The sequence below is a fragment of the Labrus mixtus genome, chromosome 11 (assembly GCF_963584025.1).
Source record: "Labrus mixtus chromosome 11, fLabMix1.1, whole genome shotgun sequence".
Classification (NCBI taxonomy): domain Eukaryota; kingdom Metazoa; phylum Chordata; class Actinopteri; order Labriformes; family Labridae; genus Labrus; species Labrus mixtus.
This window is the reverse complement of record NC_083622.1, coordinates 28772317-28794057: the sequence shown is the minus strand read 5'-3', so window position 1 is coordinate 28794057 and position 21741 is coordinate 28772317. Positions and strand designations below refer to the sequence as shown.

The window sequence follows — 21741 nt, the reverse complement described above, 5'->3', positions numbered from 1 at the left end:
AAACGGAAGGCAAATACTCCTCAAGGTGTCAGTGACAGTAAAAACATGACCACTTGTCTTACTCAGCACATACAGTGAGAGATAAATGCTTGTTAAAATGTTATTTAGAAAAGAGGATATTTTAAACAGCATTATTAAGGATGATGTGACGACCAGAGAGGTCTTTAACTTTCACATTAAAGTGCTTTCATAAATCAAGGCTGAGTAATGTTACACTGTCAAAATCAATGTAAACTTAAGGGTAACCACAGAAGGGGATAGTTATTCTTAATTCATTGTAATTGGCTGTATGCAGGGACCATGATCCTTTGGGCTAAACATGATTTAATGCTAACACTCACATTACCTTGCTTAAATTCTGAAGTTTTACATCTAATCTTTTCCATGTTTTCTGTCTTAGGTTAGCATGTAAATATGTTCTAATATTTACTAATTGTTGAACAGCATTTTTCAGTTTGTCAAATTCTAGTTGTGAACATAATAGGGGGCACTAGACGGAAAGTTAGGGGTCAAATAAGTTAGTGCACGTCATCTTGAGGGAGAAATACCAAAATAAATGGAAAACCATCAAACTGTTAGGAAACTCAAGTTTATAAATGTTGTCCTTATTGAGACACCAAAGGAAAAGTCAGGGGGCCTCCAAAGTCCGTTGTTACCATAAATATCCATAATAACCATAACATCAAATGTTGTGGCAGTCCATTAAGATAACTCAGTGTGGACATGACCCCTCTTAGAGCCAAAACAAGTAATGTGTAACTTTAACATACAGATCAGTAAACAATGTAGCTTTCAAAACAATGATTTATTTTACACAGAATTCTTTTATAATGCAACAGTAAGAAATATAAACAGTTTTGAGCTGTTCGGTACAGAAAGGCTTCTGGTCAGTGCAGAGGTCACATAACTACAGTTAAACAGCAGCAGAGCTCACATATGGCAATATCAGTGGTAGTAAACACAGTTTAACACAGACAAATTGATTTAAAACCACTGAGTGTTATGAGTTGATTTAAGCTTTTTTAATGCGTTTGCAGTTGTTCTGTTTTATAATTTTTTAAATGAATAGTGCTTTATAATTCCATCACTGTTGCTCAGCTAAAGAGGACATTTGCTGTCAGCACTATAGAATTCTAGGAAGCTGGGATGGAGACTGGAATTTTAAATAGATTAAATCTATATAGAATAGGCTCATGAGTTTACAGTCCAATGTTAAACAGAGGAGAGACAAACAAGGTGATAGAAGAGATGGATTGGCTTGAAAAGACAAACCCTGAACGAGTGGTTTGCAGGTCACTTAAAGGTTGCAGGCTATAACATCTGGCGTGTGTCAACTTAACACATCATGCCGCTTCAAATGCACCATGGGGAAATGATTTTAAAGAGTAGACCAAATGTCACTAGAGATGTGAAGGACTTTATAGAGCTGGGGTTTTTGACCTCAGAGATTGGATGTGAATGAGAGAGCAAAAAGGATACAGAACTTGTTGCCTGCGGTGTGTTTACCTCAAATATGGAGGACGTGAGTCACTACAAGCAACAGCAACATTACGAGTTTTGTGAAAGAACTGCATCAGGGTTTAAAGTATAACCCCACATTATGACTGTTAGAGACACTTAATGAGTTTGATCTATGCAGACATGCAAGCTGTGGTAAAACCTAATCCATGTCAACCTGAAGGTTATTAAAAACATGTCATGTCCAGCTTGCTATTATTTCTCTCCTCCTCCAGCTCTCATTTTCTGTTGCTTTGTGTTGACCTCATGAGCTTTGACCCTGACAAGTAAAATGATGTAGAGCTGCAGCAGTGCCTCTGACACCTTTTCACAGTCATTAATGGAAGAATGTGCAACTTTCTGATCCAGTAGATGTCACCCTTGAGCACCAGCATTAAAGCAAAACACACTGCTGTTAGGCCACACCTCCACCATCCTCAAGCCTCCTCTCTCCTCCAGAATCACACCTCCAACCCCCCTCCACTCGTCTAGCCCAAGCAGTGGACCAAATTGTCCTTTGCTCGAGCTGCGATTGCCTGTGGCCTGTATTGATGTGTTAGCATGCTAATGTTAGCACACACAACAGTTTGCTTGTATCTTCACATTACATATAAATTGACAAGAAATTACCGTGATCTAAAAATCACTTATAAGCAGTGAGTATGTTATTCTTCTTTTCTCTAGTCCTTGCAGCTTTATAGGCAAGGGGAGGAGTCGACCGCCCCGTCAATGTAAACATGATGTAAGCAGTACTCTCTCATTGTGGACAGTCATGACTCAGAGACATTTGCATAGGATATACTTGATATCTGCTTTAATTATGTGTAAAATGCAGAACATGGTAAATAAAAGCATAATGAATCAATGATACTAAAAACAGCAGCTGTCATAGGAACGAGAATGATATGAATCCATGATGTACAGTTTGTGTTGTGAGAGGTCACGACAAATAAAAGGGGAAAAAATATGTTTTTTTCCTTTTTTTTTTCACGTATTTGGTGTGAGAACATTGTTGCAAAATGAAGTCATAATGACCAAAGAGAATTTCTTCAAGGGGCTACTGTTAGTTTGGGTTTAGGGTTTGGGTGAAAGGAAAATTCTTCCCTCTTATTAAAGTTGTTTAGCTAACATAAAAGCAAAACCACAACATGTCCTGCATCATTTCCAGCATGTAACGACTGCTGGAGAAGTAGAAATGACATTTTGTCATCCTTCCAAACAGTGGTTTCAAACATCTTTTGTAAGCAATGCACGCATTGCCCTGTAAGAAGAACCAGTACCCCTTTAGAATAGAATAGAATAGAATATAATTACTTTATTGATCCCAAACTGGGAAATTGTGGCGTTACAGCAGCAGGATATCCAACACACAATATGAGTAAAAAACACAATGTTAGCAAATCTAAACACAATATAATATTTAATGAATACAACAATGTTTGTAGAAAAGTTATTCATATGGATATGGAAGCTTTTCATCATATTCATGAATTGCTAACTTCTTTTATCAATTCATTTTTTGGCTTAATGCCAAATGTTTGCCAAAACTGTTTTATTAAACAGTATTTATGACTTCAGTTTAGCTGTCGTTTCGACACATTTCTGAAATGATTATCCATTACTTTTCACGTCTTCATTATTTGAAAATTTATTTGAATATTTTCATCACTATCATGTATTATCAAACACGTTAGGCTTCTTGCAGTTCATTGACGTTAAAGCTACCGTAAAGAACATTCAAGATTTGCTGATCTTGTTCTGTTTAAACGTAAGTCATGTTTGCAAATGAAAAAAATCTCCTCCAGCTGGCTTTACTCTTGAACTTATCTCTGACTGAAAATCTATGTTGAACATGGAAAATGTAAAAAATTAGAAGTCTGTTTGTTAAGAGAGTTAGAACCCTTTCCATCTGACAAATGCAGTTACAGGTGTTTAGTTTAAATAAATAAATAAAGCCAATCTTCTATCTGATGGTTCTGTTCTCTATAAAGAGTCTAAACGAGCCATCGGTCTCTTTCATAACCAGCTGAAAACTCTTAAACTCCTTCAACGGTCTATCCATTACTTGAAGCTAACCATTCCTAACACTTTTAGTTAGCCCTTCCAACTTCTGTGCTGCCTTTATGAAAAGATTTAATACACTTATTATTGAGGGATCAAGTGTGACAGCTAACTCAATGTTTTTTCTTCTAGATTTGAAATTCTCCTTAACATTTCCTCATACCTCAAAGCAACGAGGTACTTTAGGCTAATAGAATGCTACCTCTGGTTGGGAATCTCATATATCTCGACATATTAATGGTTGAGTTGAACTGCGAGTGTGTCTGTGTGTGTGCATGCGTGCCTGACCACTGCTGCTGGAATAACCACAGTGAAAAGCAGTCGCCTCATTTTTGTAGATGAGTAGAGGGCCACAAAGCGTTGAGCTGCCATGTCTGGCTCCTTCTGTATAAGAGAGTGTGGCAGGAACAGAGCGAGTAAAGAAAACAACCTGATGGGCTAAAACAGCAGCCGGTGCTGACCTGCAGCCCAACACAAAACACCACAGAGACTGTGGAAGGCAGCGGGGGGAGGGGGGGGGGGGGGGGGGGTGGTGAGGAAGAACTGCTGTCCACGCCATGACCCCAGAACACACAGAGCCCCATAAGGAGGCTGGTCTCCTTTCACTGACCCGTGTCCACACAAAACACAACCAGTCACAATCCTTCACCCTAACTGCATAACCTCACTGGTCATTGTGCTGGACGCCTTCAGTTAGCATGCCACATAAGGTTCAACTGACACAGTGGACACAAATCACTGAGAACGACTGTGAAAAGAGTGTGAAAGGTCACAGTCACGCACTGTGACATTTCTCCAACTAATTAAGCTCCAAATCTTGCCACAATAGACAGGTTGTAATGGTTGGTATGTGTCCTCTGAGTAAAAACATGACAAGGCCTCATGAAGCTAACATCTTGTGTTGTGACATTGCCGCCCAAAAAAAGAGGAAGATATCAACTCAGTTAAGAAGACAACTCTTTTTCTACAAAACAAAAGCTTCTGAAATGATCGACATGCAATTGTTAAGAAGTAACACAGATTTACGGACCTTAGTGTAACCATGCCAGGATTTATTGTATCTTCTGTGATGGAAATTAAAATATTCAAACAAAAAGTTTCTATCCCACATGTCACGTTACACAATGCATGTAAAAAAAGCTTGAATGCATATAAAAAATACACAAAAAATATATAATTTAGGACCTTTTAAGACTTTTAATGGATCTGCAGGGTAACGTTTTTCCAAGCAAGCTGCAGCTGTCAATAACTGTCTAATAACATTCATACTCACATACTATTTCTTAAAGGTTATACAACATGCAAAGTTATGCAGCCGTGTAAAGCTCCACGCTGGTCATGTTTGGGCTGTGACAGTAACTGGATCACTAAGTCTGCATGTGAGGACTGATGGTGTTCACATTTAGCACTCTGAGTGATATAATCCCAGGTCACTGTCACAGATTGTAGCAATAACAGGGTGTCCACGCATCCTTAAAAAGTCTTAAAAAGTCTTAAATTCATGTATCTAAAATGAAGGCCTTAAAATGTCTTAAATTCATTAAAAATGTTATATGCTGGTCTTAAATACATTACTCAAAGGTCTTAAATTTGTCGGGGCAGGACTATTTAATGTTATATATATTTTTTTCTTTTTCTCACGGGACTTTTCGAGAAGGAGATGTAGAGAGGCTACTTTCTTACTAGCTGCTGATATAAATGGTTATCTGCATGCTTGCTAGCTAGTCTGCGACTATGGGTAAGTGCAAATTTATTGAGAGTTGACTGAACGACGTCCGTTTTCGAAGTTGGCTCACGTCTGTTGCCAACCCAGACGAGGCCAGATGCATTCTGTGCAAAAGGACCTTCAAGCTCGGCACCATGGGGGTTAAGTCTGTCGAGAGCCACATGCAGTGCAAAAAGCACAAAACCGCTGCCAGGAGCCAACAGACCCCAGCCATATCACAGTTTTGCGTCTCTGCCCCGGGGGCCAGCGCCGCAGACAACGGTCCCCGCTGCTACTAGCACTGACCTGAGAGCAGCATTTGGTGCGACACCAACACTGAAATCGGAGGTTTTGTGGATTTTAAACACAGTGGTCAAGCACCAGTCTTAGAACCCCAATGAGGGGATAGGAGATCTCTTCCATTTGATGTTCCCTGACTCACAAATCGTGAGTACGTTTACTTCTGGAAAGGACAAGATGGCCTATATAACTCGTTTTGGACTAGCTCCTTTCATCAGAAGCAACACGTTTTTTTTTGTTTTAATGTTCGACGAGGCTTTGAACCACGCCACTAAAAATAAGCAACTCGACGTGCACGTACGATATTGGGTCGGAGAGCAAGTGCATTCACGTTACTTGGGCTCGCAATTCATGGGAGTCTCATTGAGTGACACACATGCTATGCTTGGGTTGTAATACAGCGGGATCCCCCAACCATCGCCTATATTTATAGTGTTTTCGGTCTTAAATTTCATTCAAGGTGGCATTAAAAAGGTCTTAAAAAGTCTTAAATTTGACTTGCTGAAACCTGCAGATACCCTGAATAAACATGAAGACAATAACAGATGACATATACTGAGTTATAATAAACTTTTATGACAGAAAGCATCTTGTGTATGATCACTACAAAATATTTTTTTTGAACTGATGCAAGAAAAAAGTTCTTACTCCTAGGATAGAATGACTCTAACGAAGCAACGCCATCCAAGCATCAGTCTGTCTTTTAAAGAAAAGGAAACACATCTGTTCTATAATAAGAGTCTCAAGTTTAGTTCAAACATGAGCATCACTCCAAAATTAACACATCAGATCTTTCTGCCAGACCAGCTGCTGGGACTATGAGACATCATATTATTAAAGCTGGGAAGTCCAACCAGCCTCACTGAAACAAAAACATGATGTTACCCATAACCTGACATTGGTATTTAGAATGTCACTACAGCACGTTTATTTCCATTTGGTCATGGTTGAAATGGTCACAAACAAAGAAAAAGGTTTAAACCTATAACTCAACTTTAATTAGCAACCTTGTCCAAAAATAAATATAAAAAAAAAGAGGTGGGGTAGGGTGCTTTGAAGGCTATCGCTATTAGCGTCATTAGCGTTAGCTGACAGCCCACGTATGAAGCTGACATTTAACCCGTGACAAGCTCTGCATGCCGATTTGTTGATCTGTTGTGTTCGGTTTGGACATTAGCGCACTGGCAGAGAAGAAGAGGGAGGGGGGGATTATTGTGCAGGTGGGGGTGTAGGGCGAGGAGAGCGAGGGGGCGAAGATGTGGCTGTGTGTGTGTGTGTGTGTGTGTGTGTGTGTGTGTGTGTGTGTGTGTACATTGGTGAACAGATGGTTTCGGGAGTTTTGTTACTTTTTATTTTAAGCCTTTAGTAAAGCTTGGTGCTTTTACAAAACTGCAGCACTTTTTCCAATGAGTATCCTGAAGCCTAATCACTTAGAGTTTAAAAGCAGCTCAGAAATCACTGAGCAAATGCACTAAATACCATGCAGAAAATCTGTCATATTTTCACAACACTGCTGTTTCCCAGCAGCCCAAGAAGACACAAACAGAAACATGAAGATATTTGAGACTTCATCTTGTTACCAGCAACAGTTGAGCTCTTGTTTCAACTCTGCCATAGTAAACCAAACATTTCATCTCAATCCATGATATGAACAACCTTCATCTTGGTTTTGGCATCACGGTTTAATTTGTTTTAAAGGCCAGATGCCAACGAGTCAATGAACTGTTAATATACTGGTCTGGGTGTGAGAAACATGTCAGTCTGTCAGCATATCAGCTGAGAAGAGTAACCTCGGAGGTTCCATGACAGCATCAAGTGACTCAGCTCAGCAAACCAGCACACACAGAGACAAACAGAGCTCTCAGAAGGAGACAGATTCATTTCTCCGACTGGATGTGGTATCCAACCACAAGCTGTAGAAAAGGACAGCACAATATTTAAGAAATGAGACTGCTGGTTTCAGCTTTCTTGCTCCCTTTCCTGAGTGGTATTTAATAAGTTAATGGTTTTCTCTGGAAAGATTTTACTTCATGCACAAGCTATATGTTACCTCTAAGTATCCATATAAGAGGAGAGTATTATAAGTGAGGTTGTTCCCTTTGGTTGTGTTCCTGCTGATCATTTGCAAGGCAATTAGGTAAGTGATGCCAAAAAAGTGAAGCTTTGGCATCACACTTAACATTTATTCTGCAGCATACGTCAGTAGCAGCCAAGCAACTGACCAAACCAATACAAGGACAAGAAACTGAATAATGCAGGGAGGGTCTGACAATGCCGATCCATAACCATGATCACTCTGCCCAACAATAACTTATTGCAGTGGAAAAGATGATTTTCAAAGACATTAAACATGCAACAGACATGTGGGTGAAAAGAAAGAAAAAGTGTTCTGTAAACACAGAAAGAATACAAAATAGAAATGAGTAAAGGGCTCTGTATAGTGGGTGAATAATTAAACTCAGCTTGACAAACACAGTTATCCAGCACATAATCCATCTCCTTGTCTCTGTCTAAGCACATGTGGTTCCCTGTGTTTGTTCATGCTTTTGTATAATGTCCTATTGGGCTGTCTTTCTTGAGAATGTTTTTAAAGAAGTTATCCAACAGCAAGAGGCAACACAGCCCAGCTCTCATCACTTGGAAATGAAACATGACGGGCAGGAATTCTCTTTCCAGTCCATTTTCTTTACTTTCCCTTCACACCCTCCTCTCTCTGTACATTATGACTCCCTCAAGACAATGCATTTTTCTTCTTTTTCTTCTGCCTCCCACCCTGCATAGCACACTAACAGACTTTGACAGAATTCCATCACACTACAAGTATTCTACAAGTTGCCCGAATCAACCCCCTCTTTTTGTACAAGCAAGGACCAGTTCCAGGCCCTGGCCTCGCAAAACCGTAACCCACCCCCACCTCATTCCACAACAACCCACTGAAATCAGCCAGGGCCTTCACACAACTACTAATCTTCCCTCAAGAGGCCCTTCCAGACTTGGAGAAGAGGGCGAACTCTAGAAAATGTGAGGCCAATATGAACACAGTTTCACCAATCAGATGGCCTTTCATCACTAGGGATATCTTGCTGAGGCAGAACATAGAGCAACACAAAATCTTTGACTCGGGCCAACGTGCAAGTGATGAAAATAGCAACCAGACGGCATGAAGTTGGGGTTTTATGTCTAATACTGTTGCTGCCTGGTAGAGGAGAGGCTGTCCAGTGTCCAGACAACTGCTGTGAATGTCAAGCCTTTCCTCTTAACCAACCTTACATAACTCCTGGGGCAAGAAACAACAGGGAAAGGCCCGTTCCAGCACAAAGGCCCTGCTAAAGAAATCAAAGACACAGACCTGATGAACCCAGCTAGCTATTGGAGGAGTTTCAGCCCTCTGCAACCAGGTTTCCATTCATTTGCCTTTTTAACAAACGTCATGACATTTGGACATGGCAATGACGTTTTGCGTGGGTTGCAATGTCACTTTAAAAAGCGGTTGGCCTTGCCTTGGCCATCAGCTGTGCAGCATTTGCAGAGTGTTTATTTGCAAATGTTCTTTTACATTAGCAAAAGTGGTCAGGACAAGAACACATAATGTACAGGAAAACTTTATATCCCCTGAAATTCCAATAGGTCATGCTTTTATGAAAAACAGACAAAAAGGTTACTGATGATAGGAGAGGGGTTAAGGGAACATGTGTAAAACCATCAAGCTCTGTTTGGATGACAATGATTAATGAGCCATTGTATTCTCTTTGACATTCACAGAGAAATGTGTATTCGCTTAAAGGCATGTCAGGAGAGGTGGCAGGTGAACTGCTTGTGTCCACAATAAAACAGATGGAGAAATGCTTTGAGAGTCTCCAATTCTTCATGGCTTATAGCTGGGAAGATCATTAATGAACTATAAGACACAAAGGAAAAGGCTATTTAAGGCAGTCTGTGATAAACAGTCGTACCTTGTGCCCACATTCTCCACAAGGTTCTCCTTTGCATCTTAAGTGTGGGCGGCAGTAGCTCAGTCTGTAGGGACTTGGGTTGGGAATCGGAAGGTCGCCGGTTCAGGTCCCGGCACGGACCAAGTCCGGAAATTGGTCTGGTAGCTGGAGAGGTGCCAGGCCACTTCCTGAGCACTGCCGAGGTGCCCTTGAGCAAGGCACCTAACCCCCCCCCCCCCCCCCCACAAGCTCAGGAGCGCCCGCCGTGGGCAGCCCCCTCACTCTGAGACCTCTCCATTAGTGCATGTCCACAGGATCCTGTTTGTGCATGTGTGTGTATTTCAGTTCATGTTTACTAGACAGAGTGTAAAAACGAATTTCCCCTCGCGGGATCAATAAAGTATAAATTCTTCTTCTTCTTCTTCTTAATGTACAGTACAATGCATATGAGGCTCTCCTTAACATTTATTTACAAGAAGGAGGTTGCAAGATTATACAACAGACTTTCATATTTGTCTTTATATTTTGAAAAATGTAGAATACTCCAGTTATTCATTTTCCCATTATAATGCATTCCATTTTTTATTTTAACTACCTGCAGTATCCAGTACCAGCATGGGAAACGAGGATCATTTTGTAACCTGGTTATAGTTTGGGGGGGTAAAGGTACCTAAGCAACTTGGGTTGCGTGGGGGTTGGGGTTGTTTTAAATTACAACCAGGACTTTAAAAAATCAGTAACAGAATGGTTTGGGTTAAATTACCAACTCTCTTAGGTTATGGTCTTGCTTTGTTATGGTTACATTAAGGTTATAAAATGGTTATGGTCAGTGGTTAATGCTTTGGGGAAAAAATTGCCAAACATCTGTTGATTAAATCTTTCACTGTCATTCACTTTTTTTAGGTTTGAGGACTCTTTTGCCCAGAAAGTACCATCACTCCTTATTCTCTTCCTGAAAAGTCTGGTGCTTCCTCATTGGGATTGACGAGCCAAGACACAAATGATCAGTGAGATCATATACCACACTTACATAATAAACCTTTAGGAATGATTCTCAACTCTGCTGGTCAAACAAGAAGAAGTTGTGCCCTGTTTACATTAACATTTCCCTGCAAGTGACATTTTCAATCTCTCTAGAGAGGAAACTGGAGATATAATGATGTAATGCTGAGGCCTAAATGAAGGTGATGTTCAAGTGCCAGTGGAGAGGTAATGAACAAAGATAAAAGAGAGTCAAAAAGAAAAGTCAGCTGGGTCAAATCCCATTCGTATAAAGATGTCAAAGGTCACAAAGAGTGAATGAAAATGAGTCTACATCATCTTAAAAACCAGTCATCTCATAGTGACATCATCTCAGGTCAATTAAGAACTGATGTGTTTATGACTGGTCACATCTCTAACTATCCACATGTTGACACTGCATAGTTTCTGTTGATCTAAGGGCTGAAATGTACTAATAGAATCAACAACCTCTTTTTGTCCTTGATTATTTGATATAACTTTAGACATTTTATGAAATATAAAGGTACTAAATATGACCATAAGTATTGCCTCATACAAGGGGAAATATGAATGTCATTAAACAGCAAGATGGTTTTAGAGATTTACCTTCAAATCCAGAGTGCTCTGCCAAGATAGGCTTTATATAAATCTATTTGTCATGCATATTGATGTATAACGTTATCACAGCACAGAGGCTGAGATCAAGTATGTTTTTGCAATTACAATGAAGTTATCCTTTCATTGTTCAAATATGTGAACTTCTTCTAAACTACTGCGTATTTTACTTTTATAGACAGAGCAAGTGGACTGTGATGTTTTTATGTATTCATAAATAACATGTCTTACTTGTACATTTGAACCCATGGAGAACAGTTGATGTTGTTTTAGGTTCATTGCTCAGTTCAATTTGATAATTCACTGTGGATCTTCTTATCATTTTATATTCACAAAGTCTAGAACTATTATAGGATTGCAATTAGTATCCAGCAACTTTAAACATTTATCTGAGGGCACCAAGAGCCTAGTGGTTGTGTCACAAGCCCCATGTACGGAGGCTGTTGTCCTTGTCACAGCAGCTGTGGGTTCGAATCCGACTCCGACCTCAGCCCTTTACTGTGTGTCATCCCCCCCTCTCTCCTCCCAACATTTTCTGTCTCTCTTCAGCTGTCCTATCTAATAAAGGCAAAAAGAACCAACAAATTAAAAAAAAAAAAACATAATAGTATCTGACAATTGTCAAAGAACAGTCAACATTTCTTTCTTCTTTAATTGTCATGAAATATGGCAAACAAACCACAAGTTTTAAATGCCTGATTTTGGTCTCTTTTAGAAAAGAAAACTCAGAACAATGCTAAAAATGTCTGGTCCTATTTCTCACCATTTGTTGCTGTGTTTAATTAATTAAATGAAATCACGTTTGTAGTCAATGTTTACAGTTTGGGAGCCAGTTCATTTCTCACACAGAACCCTGAGTGCAGATGGAAATCATCTAGTTTTTTTAACCTTGGGCCAAACACATGACAGGCTAACATGAATTCACAGCCTAAGTTGAGTTGAGAGCTGGCGGAGCTGTCAAAACAAAGACAAATGAGCTTTTAGCACTTTCTTACCACATTTATTACCAAAGCAGAGGGAGTATTGAAGTGGCAAAAAAACAACAACACAGAGCCCTTTAGAGGCTGGTGTCAGATCCTAAAGGCCTCCATTCACATAGGTGTGCTTTTATTTTAGTGCAGAGATGAGAACGGTGCAGTTAAATGGTGATTAATGTGTGATCTGTTGACTTTGCTCTTATCTCCAGAGAGGAGTGTCCCATGTCAACATGACACTGACCCAGTTTCAGAGAGGGGTTTTTGAGGTCTGTTTATATTGAGGCCTCATGCCTCAGCTTTTTAAAAGTTTCCATTGAGTTTATAAAAAGGGAACACGTCCTCCAAACCATCCTTTCATAGGCACCCTAGATCTAAAGATCCCTGGGTAGGGAAAGATCATACTTTGTATTTAAAAATCTGATTTGTTAAAGGTAAGGCAGCCTTCGGCGTGATGGTTGACAGATTAACTCAACTTCATTCTTTCCAGGGGTTATATTCTAAAGGAAAACATGCTCAACTCCTAAACAGCGTATAACAACTGGGTGCTGAATCCCCAATAAGTGTCCAAAACAAGAAAAAGTATAAAGACAGCTGTTGAACAGCAGTTTTAATTTCTACATGGACGTTATGAGCAGCCGCTCTTTTCAGCGTGTAACATGCAATGATTAGACATTTGATTGAAACAATCAATCAGAAATGAACAGATAAATCTACATATACATGCTTTTGGCTTGTATAATACATATATAAAGTGTAAAGTCTCCTTGTTCTGCCCCTCACTCTCAAAAAGGAAAAGCAATACAAAGAATTTGGCTGATTTAGATGATGATGATTAGTTTGGCTTTACAACTGCAAACTTGAAATCTCTTCTTCATCTTTGCTAATCCACACAACCCAAACAACTCGCTGTACATCACTGAGCTCTGTCAGAGTACAGAGAAGCAGTGGCAACAGTTTGGATCTGATAGGGGTGGTTTTCCATTTTTTGTAATCTCTGCATCTTTCCATTAGACCTTAATGTGAGTTTTGAGCTCTGATCCTGATGTGAGAAAAAAATTGGACTGTGACTCTGGGAAATTTGGAGTGGAGTTTCCATTCAGTCCAGGGGGAAACAAACCTAGATTTAACAAATGACTGATACTTTTTCATGCAAGCTGTTGTTGGTTAATATATTGCACAGTTCATCAGATCAAAGATTTACACTAAACTGTTGACATTCAATGCTTTAAAGTAAATTCTTTGTCTCTTAACTTTTAACCTATGTGTGCAAAATGACATGCAAAAACACAAATTGACAGTAAATCTTACTGTGAAGGAATAGACTACCTATGTTTATCTTTACACATTTTGGGAGCTACAAATTTGTGAAATATTTTGAAAGTAAAGCAGTACATCCAAAGTTACAGATGCAACAAAGTTCTCCTTGCTTTTCATCATGTTTCCTTCTAGCAGAGGCTGCTGGGAGCCATGTCAAAAAGAATGCACATATTTAATGACATGATAACAGCCAGAAACCAGTCACATGGAGACACACTTTTAGTTTCAAGATTTTCAAGATTCTGCATCTGACAGTGTGTGTGACTCTCTATTTAATACATTTCACACATGTACTGTATTACATCACACATACCCATCTGGCTGTTACAAGTCACACATGAATGAGGCCAAATGCATAAAACAACTCTTTTGAGAGGCTGGCAGACCTTCTATACTAGTGTTTCTAAAGCCACCTCAAACATGTGCTTTGGCACCCAATGTTCACATTTCTGCCTTGACAGGTGCAATAAAGTAATGATCTAGGTCTATTTCAATTTGTAGTCTCTTTGGGGATTTACAGGGGCCCCTGCAGCAATAGTTGTGGAGAAAAGATAACATCGTTAAAACAAACAGAGCACTTAAGTACAAAGATGTGGAAGTGGCCAACATTGGATACCATACATTATTCCATACGGCATTGTATTTAACTCAACAACCTCGTCCACTTCTGGGCTTTACTTTAAGTTTAGTCGGAATATGCTCAACATTCAGCACTTTTGTCCTTTTACTTATTCTCTTACATTCAATGCACAATGAAATTCACATTTCAGCCATTGCAGGGAATCCATTCTCATTGTCTACTTATTTTACATCTGTGAAATTAATTTCTTGCAGTGCACTGCAAAGACACCATCGGGTATGTTTTAGATCTACTAACCAGGCTAAGTATGATTCATTCAGAGCATCAGATATGCGTTGTAGGATCATCAGAAAGAAAGTCGTATTTTCCAGTGTTGGTTGGTGAAATATCACCACTGTGCACTAACATTTGCCCAGTGGAGATGGTGTAAGGACAGCAGCCAAACTGAACTGCGCTCTATAATTTTGTGTTTTTGGTGGGGATATAGAAGCTTGCATTAATGCATCATTCAGCAGCTCCAGTAGAGTCAAACTGAAATCACAAAATTAAAAGGGAACAAAAAACAGAAGTTCCTTTTCATCTTCTGAAATGGGGTGCCAGTATTTGATTGACCATGAGCTGGCAGACTGAGCCCTGGAAAGAGACTCTTAAAGGACCTCTAAGACCTGCAAGGTGTGGGTCACCTAACGGACAAAGACACCCAATGACATCAGTCAGTTAATTCAAGAAGGTTCATAGTATATATATCACAAGTCTCAATTCAGCCAGGTAGTATTAGTGGAGAAAATTGCTGTTTTGTTTGATTATATTTTTTTGAAGTGGAATTGTGTTGGTTATTCTCTGATACATTCATCATTTATTATCCTAAGGGATACAACAGGAGAACTGGAGTTACAGTGTACTGTGCCATTAAGTGTATTTGCTTTCACTGGCACTAAAACTTCCTCCCACATGATCTTTGTATATCTTTAAACAAGATCCTCAAAGTCCAGAATTAATATTTAGTACTAATCCCATATGTTTGCCATGTTCCTCATGAGATCACTGTTATTTTAAACCTCTCTACCTCTTCAAGGCTTCTTCCTTTTAGCTGTGGCACATACTGACGCACTCACGGTCTATTAGAAAGTAAATATGCTATAAACAAATACATCAGACAAAGCCATGCAATTGGTTACGATCAGGAAGGAAACTCTCTCTGGACTTCCTCTATGTGGAGTAGTGTTTGTTTAATATCCATGTTTTTTAAGCATGTTATCATGGTTCAATAGTTTTGTTGATTAATGATCCACAAGACAAGGCTAATTTCTTCTTCCCCTGGATGCTCATCAATCCAAAAGAAGTCGTTACTCTCATACATGTGTGGAGTAACTCTGTGTGTGGGCCTGAAGGGCTGAGATCACAGCTCAAATACCCCTAATCTGCAGGGTTGGAACACTTTATCATCCCGCATGTGCCACACCAGAGGTGGCAGGGGCAGCTTCCACAGACGTCTTTCATTATGCCTTTATAACCTCCTTTAGCTCACCCTAAGGCCCACAGGTCAGCCTTAAAAGACGTTACTATGGCAGCCTTTAGTTTTTTATTTATTATGTTTGCTTATGGTTAGCATAATTGCCCAAGTCATATTTTGGCATAATTGTGATGTCTGCCTAACTCTACTCTCCTAATACTGCTGATTCACCGTGCATTATTGGCTATGTCCTCAGCCTATCAGAATGCTTGTTACACTCCAAAATCACTATCTGCCTAAGTCATCTCTTTTTACTTAGGCATTTTTGACGCTACATACCCCATGAAAAACAGGGCTCAGCTGACCACAAGTGAAGCATTAGCTCTTCTCTTTGATTCATCTGGTAAGCTAGCTCATATTTCTTCAACTTTCTATACCGTAAATGTACTTTCAGTCGATCATGGGAATTATGAACTGCAGAGCGGTGGACTCGAGTCACATGACTTGGAATATGTTTTCCCTTCTTTTCTTAAAATATGATTTAGGCAATTATGCTATGATGCTAACAATATATATATTTTTAGTTAGTATTTCATATGTCTCATAGCACTGTGTTTCTGAATGGTTTCATTCGCACACACAGATATGTTATCGTCTAATACATTGTCCTACACTACAAGTAATAGTACTGATGACTATTAATGTTAATATTCTTTTTGTTGTCTGATAGAGCCAGTCCATTTCAGACTAATCTCTCTTGAAATAAAGTGCTAATCACAGATTTTTCTTTTTCTGTTCAATGATTTAACATTTTTGTTGAACTTTGACATGAAAACAGGCCTCGAATAATTTTTACGTCGAGAAATCCAATGAAATGACAACACCAGCATTGAATAGTGCCTGTTATATGATATCTGGCTCCTTTGTGCGTTAGAGCGCCATTGTTATATAAAAACAAAACTTCAAAAACATATCAGCCAGATACACTGTTGCACTGGTGGGATAATTTCATTGGGTAAAATCCATTCGGGCTTTGGTCATTTGGTCACCCTGCTGCTACAAAGCAGAGCTGACAGTAATGGAGGGGGGTTGCTACTTTTTGACTTTCCCAACTCAGATTTATTCTGAGGTGCCCTCAAGGTACTTAACCCCAAACTGATCAAGTGGAGCAGTTTAGTGTCTTGCAGATAAGACTGTATACTATAGACTGCAATATCAGCAAGTGAAAATAATCCCCTAAAACTTAAACAGGGCTATGGGAGATGAAATGTATCAATACTTAACTAATGCTCAGCTGATTTTTATCTTTAAATTGAACATTTTGGTGGCAAAAAAATAAATAAAATCTCTCCAACCTTATCCTTTGAGGTGTCGGTTCTCAGTCTGCTTGCAGTCATCAACTACCCTTTGTTCATTAAGTCACTTTAAGAACTACTTAAGACTTGTTATATATTGATTTATTTGGCAAGTGCAATTTACAACCAAAGCATTCCAAATTATAGAAAAAGATATATTGTAATACAGTCAATAATAACTGTGGCTAATGTAGTTTGAATGGCAGAGAAGAGAGAAGTAAAGCATCTGGTCGTTGCCCTACCCTACCTCTCAGGAGATTAGAAATGTCTATGTCTTACTATCCAGCCCCGACAGACAGCTGTAGTACTTGCTGACCCTTGATCCTTGAACTAAGAATCCTCTAACAGGCTACCGATGATCATCCATCTCCATCATCTAGATGGATTGGTTTAGGTCCCTTAACAAGAGCGCTCCTTCAGTCAAACTTTTATTCATGACTTTATTATTTATAAGTTTATTTGGACAGTCGATGGCAGTACACCACAGAGGGCATGATGACGCTGCAAATGACTGATTTTAAACCAAATTACATTCATGTAATCCTTAGGATAATTTTTCTGTTACTAAACATTATCATTTATCACAACTGAGTACTTTCACCTGTCAAACAAAGTGTACAACCCGCATTCATGGTGAAAACAGACACAGACTTGTGTGAAGACAGACCAACTCTCTCTGCTGAACACTGTCCGCTCATGAGCGTACAAACTAATAAAAGTAAGCATGTCCACTAATCTTGTAATGTAGTGAATGTGTTCCTTTTTCCTGCTCTCCTTCCTGCCTCTGCCCCGTCCAAAGATCAGTGAATCAGCCTTGTTTAGACACTTAATGGGGCTTGGCCTTTGGCCTCTGGTACAGAGCCTGGTGTCTGAGTGTTTAGTCTCTGTGAGGCAGATTAGCGGGTAAAGTCAGGCAAGACAAGGCGAGGCTGCTACTTCCATACAGAAAGTCTTTATACCTACCTGTGAGCCAGTGATTAGAGACCTAATCTGCTGCTGTGGTGGTCCAGCTGAACTACATGCACGCACACACACACACACACACACACACACACACACACACACACACACACACACACACACACACACACACACACGTGGATACACAGAGGAAATGGTAATCCATTACAGGCATTCCTAAAGAATGCTAAAAGTCCTGTGCAATAGATTTAGATTGAAACAGAACCATTCAGTACACCTCACATCTTGCAGAAATTAGAAACATTACCTGATCCACCAATACAGCCATTCAAGCCGCTATGCAAGCATACGCTGAAACGCAGTGGTATCAAAATAACCTTTTACTTGTAATGAGGTCTCTTGTCTTGATTGAAAAGTGAATGTCATGAAATAAACGTATTTGTGATCGACACAATGGAAATTAAAAAGGATTGACTGTAAGTCTTGACATATCTTCCTAATGGGTAATCTGTATGTGTCCAATTTTCAAGCAAATCATCAAGAAATTGTCAGAGGGATTAAACTGAAACCCAAATAATGCTGACCAAATGCAAAAACAAGATATCCTCAGTGAACCATGAAACAATGTTCTAATTTTTGTCCAAACCATCCAGAATTCCAGATTTTTTATCCAAAAACAATCCAAGTTAATTAGAGTAACAGAGCAGAAATTAGTAGATTATAACGTTTGTTGGCTTCATCCTCTGAGGACCCAGAGTGTTAATATATGTTTGAAGTATAATTGTATTGCAATCTTTCCTGTATTTGTTGAGATAGTTCAGTCATGAGCAATGATATTCAAAGACTGGCTGACTTAACTTTCCTTGGAACCATGCCTCTAGCTTGGCTAAAAGGGTAAAGACAAAATAAAGATTCTGAACAGCAGAGTCATATCTATCATGGCCCCAGCTGCTCACCTTTTCTCAGGAATGATTATTTGTGAGAATCAGCCTATAGCTGAAACTCTAACTCTGTCAAGAAAGTCCACAATGCCCGCAAAGTATCCTGCTAACTGATCCCCTGATGTGCATTTCCAATACAGGCCCAACTCTCAACCCCTGGGCCGCAGCCAGCAGCTCCTCAGTGCTGTGGAATTGAGGGAGTGTATGACTCCTACTGTCAGCTCAGGGTGAGAGTCGGGGAAACATGCCAGGAATATTTTCTGAATAGTTCTGCAGGGACGGGAGAAGGGGAGCTGTTGGGTAACAATGTCATTTGCATGGGAGATCTTGGGTTTCCCCATTTTTAAAATCCATCCAAGGTAAGCACTGAACATAAAACTGCTTGGACACTAATATAACTTGGATTTCACAGCTAATCAGAACAAATTGTGAAAGAAATGTAATGAATCCATCAATGAAACATTATTGCAGTGGATTGGAAAGATAGTCACACAGACATCTTTCTAAAGGATTCCAAACTACCATTTATTTCTATATGGTTTTGTGATTCTAACCATGCTGATATACTAAACCTAAAGCCAAATGTATCCCAGTGACAATCACATTTATAGGAATGCTTGCAATGCTACTAGCAATGGCTAACTATAGGCATGCTCTTCAGTGTAGGCTCATACGTATCTGTTTAAATCCTGTCAAGTCAAAGAATATTGCTAACACCAGTAATTGAGCTTAAGAGCCCGTGAAGGTCTGTTAACCAGGGTGGTCTTTCTCCTATCACTCTGATAAGAGTAAAAACAAACCCAACCCTGGTAACCACCTGCGTAAGATGAAGAGCCAAATGAAACAGATTATTTCACTGAATGCTGCACCAAGAATTAAAGCACTTTCAACTTCATATCTACTAGTAACTGCTCAGGGAGTGTTGCTGTCAGATATTGAGAGACTTGGACCTCATGAACCCATTTGATGGAAAACAGATACTAGCAGAAAAGGTGTGTGAATGTGTGTGAGAGAAGCAGAGAGTAAAAGTGTGTTTACAGTAGAAGAGGAGAGGAAACCAGTGAATGTCAGACTGCTCAGAGGAGAGCCAGATCAACCCAAGGTGAACCCTGATTTTTTTGTTTTCAACAGCTCACAGTTGTTTACCTCGGGCTGAGTTATGGTTGAAAGAGCCAAAGCATCCTCCAAACCTGGTTGACATTTTGGTACCAATGTAAAAATCATTGGATATTTGGTTTCATACCAATGGAATATTTTGATTTGCTGTGTCTTAAAAAGATGTGCTTTAATGTGTAACATTTAAAATCAATTTAATGGAGCTGCATCAGGGTAGATTATCATCAGATCTGATACTTCAGTTGACATCATAGTGTTTCGTGTAGGACTAGGTTGACAAAAAACAAGATTTTTCTCTACTAAACTGACTTGGATCGATTTACAAAATACTTAATGGTTAGCTTATTAAGTCTATCTAAATGTTCTTGCACTTTGGATAAATCTTTAAAAACAGATTTTACTGACTTTTCTAAGTCTTTCCAGGTCAACCCACTCTATCTCTGAACCTCTTAGTGCGGTACCAGCTGACACAACTTGTTGAGATCTTTGGCCAAAGGACTCCAGTGTGCCCCCAACGCCAGGCTGAAAGCTGAAGAGGACAGAGCATTTTCCAACCCCTCAAAATTTAGCCAGGTCAACTGAGTCAGTGATCTACTTAAAACCATTTCTTCAAAGAGCCTTTTCTTGATTCAAAACTATTTCAGATGAATTGTACTTCTTACAGACATACAGTAGGCTATTTATTTCTCAATCTTTTGTTCTACTTGTTTGTTCTACTCTGATTTTATTACCTGACTGTTTTCATTGGCTGCCTTTCTGAAGAATGTTGGAATTTGACGAGGGATCTAGAAATATATTTTTTTTATGTTCCTTTGTATTATTTAAAATGTTAACAGTAATAATGTCTAAATATAAAGGTCATTTCTTTGTTGCATTTTGCTTTCATTAAAGGACCAAGTTTACTGTTGGAAAACTCTTAAAATTGTTCTGGTATTTGCAGTGTTTCCAGTGATGGTGAGAAAAATTCAGGTTGTTTGAAACACATTTAACTTCTTGTGTTGTAAGTCAATTGCCATCAGAGTGATGGTGGATTAATCATTTGAACTCTACAATATGTATAAATATGAACTGTGATTGGTGCAAACCTGTGACCAAGTATTTATTTTCTACAACAATATACAGTATGTACCACACAGCCAGCATTTGAAGAAACACAAACTATGAAATTGCCAGGGTCATAAAACACATCATAACCGAGTGGTGGAAGATTAGCAGGGTGAGAGAGAACAGTAACACCCACTTCCTTTTGGCCAGCCTGTTCACTGCTATTATTTTTTTCCAACTGCAACATGGAAACTTGTGGTAAGTGTGTCTTACCTTGGTCTTCTAAATATGAGTCCATATTGCTGGCAGGCCAGGCCCACAATGGGAGTGTAAATGATGGGCATGAACCTTTCGATGTCTGACGAAAGCACCCGATAGAAGAGCTTCTCATTGCGGTCCTGGAGCCCCATCAGAAACACATATCTGTGAGTGACAGGGAGAAGCAGGATGTTAATCTTTCACATCTTGAGAACTTACACCTTCAGGACCAGGGATGGTTTATTAAAGTCAGATGTTAAATGATGTGTGTTACTGGGCAAGATAAAGGGAACTGCAAGGAAACACTTGGAGGAATTTTTGTAAATGAAAGAGAGAGGCACACATTTTAGAATGCATTTCCATTTTGATGCTGGTTACTTAATTGAGGTTGCAGAATAATTTGCATTTGCAAATTGGTCTGTTGGGCTAATTCAATACTGTCAGTGAAAGCCAAGCAATGAGTGTACAAAAAAGGAAGATGGAAGCGATGAGAAGAAAATAACTCTCTGCTCACATGTACAATAATTACTGTTAAGGAGTTGATTCGCTTCTGTTCCAAATTATTGGAAAAATACACAGAATAAAAATCCACCCCTCTGTTAGTCTACACAAGCTCTTTGTTCTGACTGAACAGGAACTGAGGGTTTGCATATGACCCAAATTAAGT

At 39.3% G+C, this 21741-nt stretch overlaps 1 protein-coding gene across 1 annotated transcript in view; it reads right to left on the bottom strand.

Annotated features, from left to right (window-relative positions):
• me1 (malic enzyme 1, NADP(+)-dependent, cytosolic) overlaps positions 1–21741 on the bottom strand; it is a 78704-nt gene that overhangs the window by 24421 nt on the left and 32542 nt on the right. The window contains exon 3 of the mRNA XM_061051200.1: positions 21090–21239. Coding sequence (XP_060907183.1) covers positions 21090–21239 — 150 coding nt within the window. The remainder of the gene's footprint in view (positions 1–21089; positions 21240–21741) is intronic.